This window comes from Falco cherrug, chromosome 6 (genome assembly GCF_023634085.1).
Source record: "Falco cherrug isolate bFalChe1 chromosome 6, bFalChe1.pri, whole genome shotgun sequence".
Classification (NCBI taxonomy): Eukaryota; Metazoa; Chordata; class Aves; order Falconiformes; family Falconidae; genus Falco; species Falco cherrug.
Genome location: NC_073702.1, coordinates 6939748 through 6955625, shown reverse-complemented (window position 1 = coordinate 6955625; position 15878 = coordinate 6939748). Strand labels below are relative to the sequence as shown.

Sequence of the window (15878 nt, the reverse complement as noted above, 5' to 3'; positions counted from 1 at the left end):
CAGCATAACTGAGAATACTGTTAAGAGTATCTGTAGACCTGATACGTGGACAGGCAGTAAAATAACACCACTGTGGAAAAGCTAAATGAGGTCTCTGTGTTGGTAGTTAGACTGTGTCACTATAAGAAAGAGCAGAAATTGGTGAGAGGAGTGTGAAGTAAAGGAGGAACAAAAGCAAACTTTGTTCAAAACCCCAGTATGATGATCACCAATGTTGTCGTAGGCCACAAATTTATATATAAGTGGACTGTCAAGGGAGTTTAAAAAAGTGTGAAGGGTATATAAATGAAATTACTCTTGCCTCTGCAAGTTTGATGGTAAATTGAACATATGACTAATATTTAGGAGGTCCTAACTATGTAGATACTTGTATTTTACTGTGTGCAGTAATCAGTGCTGCACACAAGATGGCATAGTGAATGCATCCATCAGATGATCAGGTCAGTAAGATATGCAAAGATCCTGCCTTTGTTGTCTGGGATGGTTGTTCTGACCAGCTAGGATTGTCCCAGGTATGTCTCACCCCCCACCTCCCCGCCCCACCCCGGCTCAGTGCTGAATGCCTACCTCTCCTTGTGAAGTAATTAACATACACTTAATGTGTTAGAAGCTGCTTATGAAAACACTGGCCCATTTCCACTTGTGGTAGCTTCTTATTTTGATAATGTTATATATCTTCAAATGTTGTGCTAGGTAGGTCTGCAGTAGTCCTGTTAAATTTGTTTATAGCTGCATTCTCCAGGCTCTAATTGCTCTGGTTGCATAGCAACAATAATTAGACTTTATCAGTTTCAGACCTGTTAAGAATCATTGTTTTATGTCCCTGGAAATACTAAGAGTAGTACTTATGTAGAAAGAATGCTGAGCCCTTTTACTGGGACAAATTTGGTACCAGCATTGCGAACCTCTAACGAGCATAGGCTATATAAAGTCTTTTATATTGCTGAATCTGAAGTACGGAAGGTTTTTTTGCTTGTGGCAGCAGTTTTTCCTTATGGGAGACAGTTCATTCCCATAGGCATTTTATTCTGTAGGTGATGGGTGGTAACTTAGTTAAAGAGAGAGTGAAAACAATTCTGTGCACTAACTGGCTCAATTTTTTGTTTCCTTTTAAACCAGTCTCTGGTTCTTTTACCTCCTAGCTAGGGTACATCGTGTTTGTCTTCAGGCTTGAAGTTTTAACCTCTTAACCCTGTAGGTTTCCTCAGATGTTCGCTGGGACAAGTGGTGTGGCATTGTAGGATTGGCATCTCCATGTGATGTGTCTTGTGCTCTATACAATTGTATAACTGATGTTTCTGGTTTTCTGAAGTCATACTGTTTGTTTCAATGATACCTACTGTTTGCCATTGCACCATTTAATATAAGCCAAACTTTCTGATGGTTTTGGAGATAGGGGCAGTTGTAGTGGTTATATAAATGCTGCTCATATGTTTTTATATTTAATTTTCTACAGGATTTGTATATAATGTCACACCGTACATGGAATATCATCCCGGTGGTGAGGATGAACTAATGAAGGCAGCAGGAACTGATGGTACAGATCTCTTTGACCAGGTGAGAACAGCTAGCTATGAACGACACTTGCTTACTGAAAGGTATTTTGAAAAATGTATGTTTTCTGATTATTTTTAGAGCATTCCAGTGGAAACAGTCATTTGAACTTTTCCAGGTCTAAGGAAAGGCAATGAGTTACTTTTTAGAATGGCATGTGCTGAAAGAGGCATGTGGTTTAAACTTTGTACCAAAAGACAATAATGAAAATTTCCCTTTGTGTTGTTGTAATGATGCTTCAATTGAACTATTTTACTATTTTTTTAGCAGAAATAGCAATAAAGCTAGCAACAGCTTGAGATACTGCCCTCTTAATAAATTACTATGAGGACTAATTGCTGCCATTTGAGAGGCATTTTCTTCTCAGAACTTTCACTTTTTGAAAAGTGCTTGTAGTAGTAACTTGGCCGCTGCGTTATCGGTGAACAAAGTACTAAGAAAAAATGCTGGAGCTGCCGTTAACTGGTTGTGAACAAATCACAAGATGACGATTGGTCTTTTCTTGGTTTACCATTTTTTTTAAACATTTTGAAAAGACTCGAAAAGTAAAGGGTCTGCTTTCTGTAAGGAATCACTTGCAAGCCTAATGCTGCAAAAGATGATTCACTGAGTTGGTGGTTTTTAGCAAGAGACATTGCTTTAGTCTCCTTGGCTCATCTGAGAAATGGAGAAAGAGCAGAAAAGAAACCTCCTCTGTTTCTGAAAGGAAATCTGTTACTTCTTTACAGTTTGTGGATCACAGTATGTTATGCCTTTAATCGCAAAAAATGTTTTTAGCAAGGTAAATAAAGATGTGGTGAAGTTTTAGCTTTAAGTTTGTCTTTGGTTAATCCTTTCACAAATGGAGTGCTGGATTTGGGCATAATTCTTTGGTTTCAAGGAATTTGGGGTTTCTCTCCTGAAAGTTCATCCAGCATCAACTTCTGGCCTGGAATTCTGTGGCTGCATCATTGTATATTGTACTCTGAAACAGGAGTCTTGACATCAGGAGTATTTGGGGAAGCCCGTCAAGTTGGTAATAAGTTGAGATACATACTTGCTACATTTTATTCTATTTTTTGTTTGTTTTGTCATGGGAATGGAAAGCAGTGTTCAGATCTTTAAAATACTCTTGTTCACATGCCTTTCCTGTTCTGTAGACATTTCTCTTGTTATCCCCTCTGCTTTAGCACTCTGTGTCTGTTGGATATTGATCTCTTTAAGAGTTTGGTACGTTGTTAGTGTTTGTCAAATTTCTGGGAAAATTAACTGTCATTCAAAATTTCTTCATTACTTTGTTATCTCTGTTGAGGAAACTACAACTTGTGGATGGGATTCTTTATCTCCTATCCTTGGATTGTCCAGTTTAAGTTTTTTATTTTAAAATCTCTAGATAGCATTCAAATTTGTTGTGCAGCACTTTGATTCCTTTTCTCTTCTTGTGATGTTATCGTGGATGCCGTATCAGAATTGGCTTTTCTGCTATCCATTTTCTCTGCAAGTTTTCCAGTTCTGATCTGTAAAGCTGTTGCTTTTTTCATCACTTTGTTTGACTTTCAATAATCGAAAATTTCCAAATAATTCACTGATACTAAGACAGAAACAGAAATATGCCATCTTGGTAGGACGCGTTTGTGTGTCTAAACCACTGTTCTTTTATCTTTGTTTCCTTTATCCCTTCAGTTGCATCTAAACAAGACTAATTACCCTTGTGGTAAAGACAAGGTCTTTATTCTGCTAATTGTGTAGCACATGTCATAAAAATGCTTTTCTGAAATATTTTCCGTAGCTCAAGGTTATGATGTTCAGATACTGCAAAGCATAGAGTGAATAAATAAAACTATTATCACTTTTTCACTTAATTATGTGCCATCTGGAATAGAAGTAAAAATGAGTACTGAACAATGTAACAGCGACTGTTTAAAAAAAAATCTGCTAAATTAATTACATTAGCCACTGTACAAAAATGAACTTTTCTGTTGTAGTTCATAGGACAACACAGTAAGAATTACAGATTTTGTGAAAACATATTTTGTTAATATAGGTTCATCGTTGGGTCAATTATGAATCAATGCTGAAGGAATGTCTTGTTGGGAGAATGGCTGTCAAGTCTGTTGCTGCTCCAAAAGGTGAGGTTTTTAAGAATGAAAAAAATTCTGTTGTGCTTTACTCCAAAGTTATCTGGAAATTATGAGAAATCCTAAATTATCCTATTTATGAGGAGAGTCTCTGTTCTTGCATAGAGATGAAGGCTGTTGCATATATTCAGTCTTTTTACAGGAGACACCTGAAGATGAAACTATTTTATGCATTAAGACTTGTATAAGTAATGTACTGCTACATTTCTTTTGTTCTTAGTCATCAGAAAACAGACATGTCTGTGTTATGCGTGTATATATATCTATAAATAAATTTATTCTTTTTCCCCCAAGATACCTCTTTCTTCTTCTGATCCCAGGGGACAAACTGTCGTAGGCAGCTCTCAGATCTTGAAATAAAAGTCAGTATTTTCAGTCTGGTGATTTCAGCACCAGACATGGGTTTGGCAGGTCGCATATGTGTTAAGCTATTTGAATACATTTTATGAGCAGTTATCCTTTCTGAACACTTTGTTGGGTCCATTAGTTTGAATTTACTTAGAGAAAATTTTGCTGATACAAGACTCCTCCCAGTCAGAATAGCAAGAGACGTAGTTTATTGTCTTAAAATACCGGCAGTAGTTTCCAGAGACTTTAACCTTCGGTATTTGTTTTGGTTTGTAGGACACAGCAAAAATTTCCTATACCTAGGAAGCAGATGCTGTTACTGAATATTGACCCTTAGCAAAACTGAATTGAAAAAATGAAAGAATTAATGGCTGCAACTATTATTCTCAAATTCTGTGGCATCCTTTAGTTCACAAATTCAGCCACGTCTTGTAGCTTTTCAGCTTCTGACAAGGTGCACTGCATGCTTGCTTAGTGCTTAGATCACATTGCCTAACAGTTGAGTTTGGCCTATACATGAAGGGGAATAGTATTTTACACCTCCGTGTTGCTAGGTAGCTAATTCCAGTATGGAGCTTTTAAGGTAAATGCTGCAAAGTATGAAGAAACCTTGACAGCATATCTGCTTCATGGAGTTGAGGTATTACAGATAAGTTACAGCTACTCTGTCAGCTGAGTTAGCAATTTAAAAGTAACCCTGACTTTTGCTGATTTCTTTAATCTAACTTTTCTGCAACTGGAGGGAATTTTTGTGACAGCCAGTCAGTAAAAAATAAATATCTTTGCCCCTGCCAGCTATGACGGTCCATTTTCTGCTGTTCACTTTTTCTGCTTCTCTCTATTAAAGGACTGTTCTGTCTATCTTGCTGTAGTAATATTTGCAGGATGACGTTTGTTGGCTTTATAAAACCAGTTCTGTTGCCTTTGTGTCTTTTAGCCATTTCAGGCTTGGAAAAAAATGTAATTTCATTAATTAAGCACCAAACCGATGGGACTGGATTTGCTGAAATTCTTCACTGTAGAGTTGTTAGTTTACTTTGATTCTTGATAGGTTTATGTATCCTCCTTTTCTGAATTATCCAAAAAAGTGATTGACTTCACTGTCAGCCAGCCATAATTCTAGTCTTCCATCCTTCCAGAAGACCATATTAAGCAAAGTTTGCATTTGAAAAATAGAAGAATAAAATACTAAGTTAAGGTGCATGGTTTTAAATACAGGATTAAATGGGCCCATAAGTATAGAGGAAAGACAGGACTTCGAATTATGGAATACATGGGTTTCTCTTTGTGGCAGAGGGTGAGTGTTTGGCAGTAGGGCAAGCATCAGTCCTTGATGCTACAGGCTCAGTACAGGGCAGGTAAGGCAGATGTAGGTTTGTTGGGGCATTGCTGGAAGATTTGTGGTTGTTTATCTTAGCTTTTGTTTCCTGTGTTCTGGTGTTTTTTTGGAAAATGGTACAATTATTTGCTTACTGAACTGTTTAAGGAATCTGAAGCTTGTCCTTGAATGCTCTAGGGTGGTGTTTTTTTTTAAGAAGAGTCTTTTGAAAACACTGGTGGTAGTTAATGTTTTGTCATCTTGTCTTTTGGGAATGCTGCTTGATGGCATGGTGTTCACTAATGGGAAATTCTGAAGTGTCCCTTCAGTGGTGTTACAGTGGAGCTGTGTGTTGAAAAATGTGTAGTGTTTGTACTTGCTGAGAAGGCCAGTGCAGTAACTGCAGCAGTACCCAGGCATGTAAGAGATGGTTTCAGTATCTCCCTCAACAAACCCATACAGCATTAAACTGCTTGCCTTCCTGTCAGGGTACGCAGCTGTGAACACTAATACGGGCACTAGTTTGCCATCTACCATCTTTTAATACTGCTAATGTTTCTCATAGACACGTGTTAGTATATGTCCTGTGTTACCTCAGTGGTAACATAACTTGGGAGTCAGAACACATGCTGCACTACTGTTAATTCAGTGAGATTAGACTGAGAGCTATGGTGTCATCTGAGGAAGAGAGGTAGGGCTGTGTCTTGAAAATGCCTCAAGCTATCCTTAAAATTGCAATGCCAATTTCAGCGTGTGAGCTAAAGTGTAGTGAAATGAGTGTAGCCTTTTGAACACAAAAAATTGCCTGTAATAAGAAACAAGTTTTTGTGAATGACTTGCCTGTCCTGGCAGAAAGCTTGAAGTGGTGTGAATTGGTGGCAGTACTGTCTGCTTGGTGCTTTGTTCCGGTAGCCTTTCTTCAGTTCTCTCACAATGGCATTTTCCCCCTCTAACACTGGCTGCTGTGATGTATAGCACTAGGAGGGATTTAGAACGGGGGAAAAATGTTCACGTTTTAGTTTTCGTAAAAGGGAGCAGGAAGAACAAACTGGTCTCTCTCACTTCCCCAAACCTGGCTCTCATAAAAGAGAGTATAAAATGGGCCTTCATATTGAGACATTCTGAGATGTGCAATGTAGAGAAGGCAGAAAGGGGCCTGCGTGCATCCAGAGGACTGGTTTTCCCTCAGATTTGCTATGAGCAGAAGTATTTGTGGCTGAGAGGTGCAGTGCCTTTCCCCTGGAGTTGAGCATGTTACATATGAATCCACGCTAGGTAATTCACCTGCTTGGTCTTTATCTTCTTTGTTTTTTCCTGGTAGTATTTGTTTGTGTGGAATACTTGCAGCTTACTGTAGATTTAAGGAAAAACTCAAGACAATAACTTGTCAAAATAAAATCATTTGACAGAAGGAGCTTATAGAAAGATTTTCTTTTTCCTGGGTTTCTGCCAAGGAGTGAGTTTAGACTTCCAAGGATTGTGTTGGTCAGATTCAGTGCCCGCTATATGTTGTCATGAGGCAAGTGTCATTGGAAGTCTGACAGATCTAGTGAGCTTCTTAGCTATGAAGTTTGTAATTGCAGAAGATAATCTGTGACGTTTGAAGTGCCAGAGTTCTTACGTTTCCTATCCTTTAGTGCTGTGCAACTTTTGGCATTTTTAACGTAGTGTTTCTTTAATGATCCCTAATCTTTTGGAGTGGTAATCAGTGCTGCATTTATTTGTGACCTCTTGATACCTGAAGCATCCTGGTCAATCTATTAGTGTTATGGAAGTTTTATTTGGAGATCCTTACTTTGGCTTATTTATTTAGTATGATTCATGCAAGTACTTTGCTGTAACTTCTTACTGTCATGCTTGTTGCTTTTTCTTAATGCTTGTAGAGTTTTCCTCTACTCTGTCTGAAGAGAAGAAACAGCTTAATGGTAAGTATTTACCTGGAGTGAGGTGAATCTTACACTTATTTGAATATTATCAAGTTAATATTTTTTATACAGACATCTGATGTTCAGGCTCTAGTGATCTGTGGAAATTACAGAAGGCAAAATCCTAATCAGGCTTTGTGAATTCAGTGTTTAAAAGTGTTATAAGACTGCAGTATAGATAAAGTGGGCATGAGGTGAACAAGATTTCTGCTCAAGTCAGACAAGATAGGTCACAAAATACTGTGTGCTATGAAATCTGTCACTACAAAATTGCCAGTCTTTTTGATCCTTCTCTGTATCAGAAAAGCTACGTTGCCATGGGACTGGAGTAGCAGAGACAAGACAAAATTTTGGGGAACACTTAGAATTAGTAAGTCACTACTAAAAGCTTTACTAAAAAAGTCCTGTGAGTGTACTGGGAGGTAGTCCTTGTAGAGATGGGGAAGCATTCAAGCCTTCACTGAACCCTTCCTTGAGTACTGGAGGTAGATTTCATTGCTAGTGATCAAGAACTGTGCATTTGATTTTGATGATTTTAGGGAGATATTAGAGACTGATTAGTCTTATTAGTATAAGAGGTTTCCTGAAAGAATATGGCTTATGAAGTCCCATCAACTGGCATTTGATGGCAGAGTGTTGGTGGAGCAAATATGATGAACATCTGTGGAGGGAAATAATACAATTTGAATTCGAAGGCTGACCTGTTGGCATGAAAGGGAACAGGTGCAAATTGGTCATGGAAAGGTCTGGGCTGAAACTTTGGAAAAGGAGTCTAGAGCAGTCAAATTTTGGAGTGGCAGGAAGAGTAGAAACCTAGGTATGTCTTAAGGTGAAGCCAGAGAATTCTCAGGGTGATGTCCCAGCAAGTCCAGGCACAGTGAGGGGGAGATAAATTGATCATGCTTTCTCTGGCGAATTTGAGTTCCCATTTGTTTTCTTTTTTCTCATACCTCTTGCTTGCACTCTCATTGTGTTCTGTGAATGTTGTATTTGACTTCTAAAAGGCAGTTTACCTTTTAGTGTGCTACAAGTATTGGGCTACACAAAAAGTTGAACATACATCATATAAGCAAGACTGATTTTATTTGTTCCTGTTTTACTCTATAGCCTTGTAAGATGTTAAACTAAACTTTGAGAGGGTCTGCTGCCTGACTACCTTTTTCTCTTCAGCAACGATCAAGTTGCTGCAACCTGTTAATCTGGCTTTGAAGAACTGGGGGGATTAGAAAATAAACTCCGCTTTACTCTATTGGAATGATATCGGTAGCAGCTAGTACACATTAATACATGATAAATATTTTGTATTCAAGTAACTGATTTTACCATCTATTTCAATGTTCTTCTCTTGGTTACTTTGGTTCACCAGTTCTTTAGGTTTTGTGCTTGTCTAGCTGTTGCAGAGCTTTCCTATGCATCTTTCATATTCACAGTGAATCCAGGTAAACAGAAATAAGTGACGTTCCGTTTCTCTTCCATCTTGCTTTCTCCCCGCTCTTACCAATAGCATTTCTTGTCCAGATGTGTCAGGAGACATAGGGTATGATTCTGATGGTAGTTTCCAGTGAAATTGCCAAATACTGATGCTTGCTTGTTGTATTTACTTTACCTATTTGGCAAGACTTTCTCCAAAATTGGAGAGATCATTTCCTGAGGTTACCTTCCATGAGGTGTTTCATATTCAGTTGTTGTGTCTCTGTGCTTAGCTCTTGTAAATTTAAGTCAGAATAATTACTTTAGAAGTAAGCACCACTGAAAGTGGGCAAGAAAACCAGAGCCCATGCCATAGGCTTCTTTGGAAGTTGTTGGCACTAGTGAAGATGTGTTTGTCTTACCAATCTAAAATGAATAAATAATAATTATATTTGGAGCGTGCTCAGATCATCAACTTAAATGTATCCTTGATTTTTGTGCGCATCGGTTGTAGGTAATGTTAGTGGCAGTTAAAGCTGAAGTTTTCAGAATATATTGCTAGTGATAGCAGTGTAGGTGTAGCCTAATGTGCTCTTCAACATCTGTTCATACTTGAGTTTCAAACTAAAGACATAAACATTTCAAAACGCTGCCATTACCAAAGCATGCCTAAAAACTTCATATTTGTTTGAGAATAGATGTGTATCAAAGATATATTTTAAAAATTACTTTTTCAGCTTTGCACTTTTGAGCTAAAGTTAATTTTTCTTTTGTCCAAACTACTATGATGATGATTTTTGTAATAGTAGTATTAACTAAAAAAAAAAATTAGTTGGGGAGTTCCACCATCTGAAAACAAGCTGCTGTTCGAGCATATGCACATCAGACCTTGAAAAATCTTACAGTCTGGAAAAGGATGATCAGAGGGGAGTTTGAGCTAGAGTTTCAAGTACAGAAAGCTGAACTTTGAGGTTGAACCAGCTGGAATTCTTTAGCATAAGTAATATAGGTGTTCCTATTTTTCTTAGCAATATTTGGACTTTACATACGGGTCATGCTCGTTCTGGGCCTTGTAAGAACAAAGAAAACAATAGGTACAGAAAGCCTTCAGAGCATCCTAAAATAGTTTAGAATGGAAGGAACATCTGGAGCTTGTTCAGCCCAGTCTCCTGCTCAAAGCAGGGTAAAGTTCAATACTAGATCAGAGTGCTCATGAGCACACACACACACACACACACACCCCATGGGAAGCAAAGAGGTATGGTGTTTTGTTTTTTCTTCCCCACCATATACATAAGCAGAAATTTTGCTGTTACTTGTCTTAGCCAGAGTATCTCAGAGAAGGACAGTCTTCTCTATATTTCCTTCTCTCCCACCCCCTTCTCTGTAGGTAGTTGGAAGAGTGCAGCTGGATTTTCCCCCTTAGCCTTTTTTTCTGCAGGCTGAGCACACACAGTTTCCTCAGCTTCCTTTTTCATATATCCTGTGGTCCAGCTACTGGCCATTTTGGTGGTCTTTCCCTGGACTCGATCTGGTGTATCAACGTCTGTCCAGCACTGGAGAGCCAAAACTGGACAGAGTACTCCAGATGTGGTCTCGCAAATGCTGAACAGAGATGAAGACTTGCTTCCCTTGAACTCATTACTGTGCTCTTGCCCAGGATAAAGTTGGCCTTCATCACCACAAAGATGAAGTATCTACCCAAGTTAGGCTTGTCTACTAAGCCCTTGGAAGGTCTTCTGCAAAGCTCCTTTCTATCCAGTCAGGCCTCCCACTTGTTTCGTTGTATCAGATATTATTTATTTTTTTCCTCAAGTGCAGAATTTTGCATTTGCTTTTGAGCTTTGTGGAGCTTTTGTCAGCCCATTTCTTCAGTCTCTCTGGGTCTCTTTGAATGGTAGCCATAACCTTTTGGGTTTCAACTGCTTCCCATGATTTGTTACTGCTCACATACTTCCTGACAGTGAGACAGTGTGTGCCCTTCAGGCTGCTAATGACAGTGTCAAATGGTATCGGAATTCCCTGTTCCCTAGGGAATACCAGCTGTAACTAGCCACCAGTTGGACATCGTACTGCTGATCATGCATTTTGTGACTAGCAGGTCTATTAATTTTCTATCCAGATTATAATCCACCTGTCAAATCCAGGTTTCTCCGATGTGCGTACAAGGATAACATGAGAAATTCTATCACTAGCTTTGTTATTCCATGGGATTCAGCAAAGCAGTTCCCAGACCAAGCTGAAGTTTGCTCTCATGAGATTCAGAGTTGTAATTCTGCTGTTCTTCCTGGTCACCTTAAACTCCTTAATTTCATGTCTGCCATCAGCCTTTGTCATCACCATCAGCTTTTTTTTGTTTGTGAACACCGTGACAGGTAGAGCACTTTAATTGGTTCATTGATCACCTGAATCATTGTCATCTTATTGCAGTGTGGCTTCTTGTTTTCACATAGCATCTTACAGTATTTCAGAATAATTCATAAATAACTTGGTTTGCCAGAACATTCTATTTTATTGTGGCTGTTCATGTATTTCTGTTGACCTGCAAAAGCAAACAGGAGCATGTATGACCATGAATTCCTCTTATCCACGGAGGCCAACCTAAGCATATGATATATGTCCTCAAGAAAGGCTTAGCCTTTGAGAAGGCTTTTTATTGTTAGGCAGTTGGTTTTCTTTTGCTATGACCTGAAGGCTCTGCCATTTAGCTTCCTTGGCAGCTGCAGATGGTATGTACTTAAGGGTAATTAAGGATCAAAGAATAAGTAATTCCAACGAGTTTTAATTGCTTTGGGTTAATTCCCCCATCTGGATGATCAAATAGTTTTGACAGATTGGATTAGACCAGAGCCGTGCTGTCTTGTTTTTTATCTGCTTTCTACACTGTGGACCCTCTCAATTACAGTGTTTAACGTTGTAGTCAAGCTACAAAACTTACTGGCATTTAGAAGGTAGTCATCTAGGTAACTGAGAATTTGTATGTTAATTATTTCATGCAAAGCCATTTCAAATTTGCAAGGTTTGCCTTTGAATGAGCTTGAAAGCAGCAGTCACCAACTGCTGTCTTAGACCTCTGCCTAACCACGGTCCAGGAAAAATCCTGCTGTTCATGTGCTGTTACAAGTGCTACTATATTTCAGTCTGTTCAGCTTCCTCCATGGTGATTCTGTGTAACTTTGGTGTTAAAATGGATGAAGGATTGCCATTGCTTTTATCTGTCATCTCTGCTCAAGTTTTTGCCAAGTATGTTCAGTCTGGATTAGGTCAGAGATTAGTACAGTTGACATTTTCAAAGACTGACCAAGTATTACCTTCCAGCAAAGGCTTTTTCAGACTGTTCAATATTGTTTAATAATTAAAGTGACTAGCTGAATTCTATGAAAATTCCTAGCAAAGTAGAGAGATTAAGACTGGTATTTTCACCTGACTGATGTGAAATTTTACTTGTGAATTAGGTTACACCACGTGTCCTCAGTTTAATTTGTTCATCTGGATGTATAAACAAATAGTTCTGTTAAAGGACATTAATTCAGATACCCTTTTTTCTGTGCTTCACTATCAAAAAATATGAAAACACAAGCTAATAACAGGTGAAAATCAGACCAAGCTACATGTACCAGAAGGGCAGCACACACAGGTTCTGTGGCGTATGGAACTCTTTATTTCTGAAGCAGAACTTCATGTTCTAGGAGCTTGCCCTCCAAGAGAAAGTGCTGAGTAAAAACAAATGAAAAAAGTACATGGATACTTCTGGCTGCCTGTGGAAATAAATATTGTGGAGGGAGTGTTTAGAACATTCAATTTAAAACCACTAAAACATCTCTGATTATGTTTTGTATTAAGCAAGCATCACAGCAAATAATTTAACGACTCTCTGCTCTTCGTAGGCATGCTTCCTGAGAGGAAAGTACTGGGTGCTTCTGCTAAAGATTTAACTCCAAGGTAAAGCTTTGTCTTTCATTCTCTGTTGTACATACTGTTTAATAGTTCTCTGCAGTTCGTAGTAAATGCAGGCAACTTCTTCCATGGGTTTGTTCTTGATGCTTCAGCCAAATGAGTATGTACCATCCTCTTGTAAATAGAACAGTTGAGGTTCAGGTTTAAACAACTTGCCAAATGTCATATTGTCTGTACAGGCAGATGATGATGCAAGGTTTCTGGCTTGCTCTGTTGGTTTCTAACACTTGCACTGCCTTGCCTCGTATATAAACATATGGCTTATATTTGCAGGCTCCTCAGCCTTGCTTCCTGAGAAAGTCCTGCAAAGTGATTGCAACCAAGCTGATTACTTTTTTGACTTCAGTTACTTTGTCCGTAAACAGCTGAGTTGGCATGCCTTGGAAGAGTACTTCAAGCTGGAATAGATTAAGATGTCACAGCTGTATTCAGGTTTCTACAATATGCAAAGTAAAGCAGGTCCTAAACCCCCACTGTGATATGCCTGCTGTTGTCACTGAGGTATCATTTTACTCCATGGTGCCTTGAGTTGCCACGGTTTGGTTTCTCACTTGGCATTAAAATCTCCTGTGAATGTGTAATCTTTGGGCCAGTTACACGCAGTCATATGAAATATTGTGGCCTATGAGCAACTGGAACGTGGCTTATCTTCTGGAGTGCTCCCCAAACTGTGCTGCCTTTCTTCCTGTGTGTCTTTCATGTTCTGGTGTATGTTGTGACTGGATGGTGTGCAGAGCATCCTCCCCCTCTGCCTGCTTTTTCTGGTCCAGGAGTCCAAAAAGTGGACAGAAGTGGTTAGGACATTGGGGAAGGCAAAAGACAGCAGTAGCGTAGATGTGAGGTGTTAGCTTTGTTGTGCGGACAGAATTAGCTTTCACTGGCTGGGATTGCAACCCAGCTGGAAGTGAGGACTAAGGTGTCTATGGTGGAGAGCCAGGCACGAGATTGTGAAAACAGGTAGAGAAAGGAATAGCTTTTCTGGGATAGGGTGGGCAAGTTGCTTCTTGGAAGTGTAAGGCCATACAGACAATTAGCATTTGAAGGCTTTCTGTTTCTTACCTTACCCTGTATTTATTGCGAGGTGTTGGCAGCTTGGGAACACAGGAATATAAAATCTTGATTTGGGGAGGTGAAAGGGAGCTGTGGTTTTGTGGTTTGTTCATGTAATTTATAACTCTTGGAAACCACTACTTTTGTCTGGAGTCGAGATTTTAATCATCTTGTTAGGAAGGTTCATGTCCTGCAAAGAGGATACACGTGCTTTTTAAGGAAAACCAATGCCATATAATTTTAGCTACAATGTGCTGGCTATCAGAATGCATAATTAGACTGGTTCTATTTTAATAGTATTTTCAAATTTATTTGGTCTGGACTTCTTTCTTCAAAAAATAGTAATAATGTATTTGGCTTGTAAATTCATGAAGTAAGCTCTGTTTCAAAACTGCTGGTTACATATATTTTGGTATGCCAAAAGAAAGTGTGTATATTTTTTTTCTTTACTGTATTTTTTTGTTTTACAGTTATGACTGGTTTCAAACAGATAGTTCGATCACCATTGTCATATATACTAAGCAGAAGGTAAGCGTATTTTATGAAAGGAAGAATTACAAGATGCAGTTGTAATCCAGCTTGAATTCTGGGCGAAGTTAATTATTTTTTTTCCTTGCCTATGAGAGAATATGAATGCAGAGTTGGTGATAGTTGACTGTCAAGAAAAACGATTAAGGGGAGAGATCATCGTGGATGAACACTCATATCTTGTAGAAGTTGGTAGGTACTGTAATTTTGCAGTTGAAAGTACTGAATTTTAGTTCTACTTTATTGAAACCCTCTCATCAGACCATATGTATTTTACATATAGCAATTAATATTTTATTACTCTTTCATTAGAGATGATTACTTTAATGTACCTTGATGTAAAGGAGTTACATTGTTTATCAATTCAAATTGTCATTTGTTTAGTATGCACTGAATTTTTCATATGTGGAATAAGTGTAGTAAGAAATTGATGTAAAACTTGTGTAAAATTTTTCAAGTATGTTTTTGATGGTTATTAAAATGCCCTTATTCAAAAAGGGCAAGTGGAATAGTTTACATAAATGCAGATCGGTAGCTTTACATGAGTCCTTGTTAAAAGTAATGGGGAAGATGATGCCTTTCTTAATGCTGTGTTAGGCCTGCAGAAGTCACGAGTGAAATTTCAGGGCCAGGTAAAAGATGTGTGGGGTTCCAAGCTCATTGGTTCACTCGGTATTCCTAGCTTTACTGTATGTATATGACAATGAGAACGTAATTTTGTTTTTGCTTAACATGGAGTTTGTTTCTCTTCATTTCAGACTTGGATCATGCAGTTCAAGAAGACATGGCTGGTAAATTCTGCCTTTTGCAGCACTTCTGTATTCCTTTAATATCAGAATGTGGAACTTCAATTTATTTTTCTCACTCATCAGATACTTTACGGTTTTGCTTACCACCAGGTTTTGATGCAGTCAAATCAAACCATAACACTGAATAATAATTATTTTTTAATTGTGGCATTTGGGCCTGTGAAAGTAATAAATTGATGGTTCTGTAATTCCTCTGAGCATGACTAAATGTTAAAATAATTAGAAGTTAGTTCTGTTACATATTTGTAAACTGTTCTTTGCTTAGAGTGGGATTTTCTTGGATTTAATTATTCATTCAAATGTCCTTGAAAAGAAAGGAAGTAGTAAATAGCAGTGGTTACCAGTTTCCAGTAAATGAGGACTCTGAATTCATGAGTACTTTTTTTTTGACCAGGTGGTGGGCTGTGAAGTGTTTCACAATGTATTTAGTAAGTAAGATACTATTATGCATAGTGAGTTAGTGCTTGTTCTTTTAAATGTGATGTAAAACATTACAAAGAGATAGCTAGAAGTACATTTAATTTGGTATTTTAATTAAAATAGATTAATTCCATGTGTTTTGAGAAATTACTAATTCTAAAAATTCATTATAATGGAGTAGTAAAATATGGGGGTTTTAAACGAAATTTAACTAAAAGTAACAGTGTGAAACCTTTTCCCTTTTAGTAAATATTTCTGAGAAAGTTGGGAAAGTAGAGATTACCTTAAAAAAAAAGGATAAGATTAACTGGAAAACACTGGGACGGCCCTTGGAGAGTCATAATACATTTGTCAAACACTCGGACAGAGGTAAGCAGTTTCGTGGCCATGCCATCTGTTTTGAAACTTTTTTGAGCTTCTTAGTCATATGTGTTTTCTTCCA

The 15878-nt window shown here is 38.1% G+C and overlaps 1 protein-coding gene across 3 annotated transcripts in view; it reads left to right on the top strand.

Moving 5' to 3' along the window:
- LOC102055858 (cytochrome b5 reductase 4) overlaps window positions 1–15878 on the top strand; it is a 44616-nt gene that overhangs the window by 3329 nt on the left and 25409 nt on the right. For 2 of the 3 annotated variants that reach the window (XM_055713957.1, XM_055713955.1), the window contains exons 3-10: window positions 1457–1557; window positions 3578–3662; window positions 7221–7262; window positions 12560–12614; window positions 14150–14207; window positions 14306–14399; window positions 14966–14998; window positions 15683–15805. In XM_055713957.1, coding sequence (XP_055569932.1) covers window positions 1457–1557; window positions 3578–3662; window positions 7221–7262; window positions 12560–12614; window positions 14150–14207; window positions 14306–14399; window positions 14966–14998; window positions 15683–15805 — 591 coding nt within the window. The remainder of the gene's footprint in view (window positions 1–1456; window positions 1558–3577; window positions 3663–7220; window positions 7263–12559; window positions 12615–14149; window positions 14208–14305; window positions 14400–14965; window positions 14999–15682; window positions 15806–15878) is intronic. The other variant, XM_055713956.1, reaches the window with a different exon arrangement.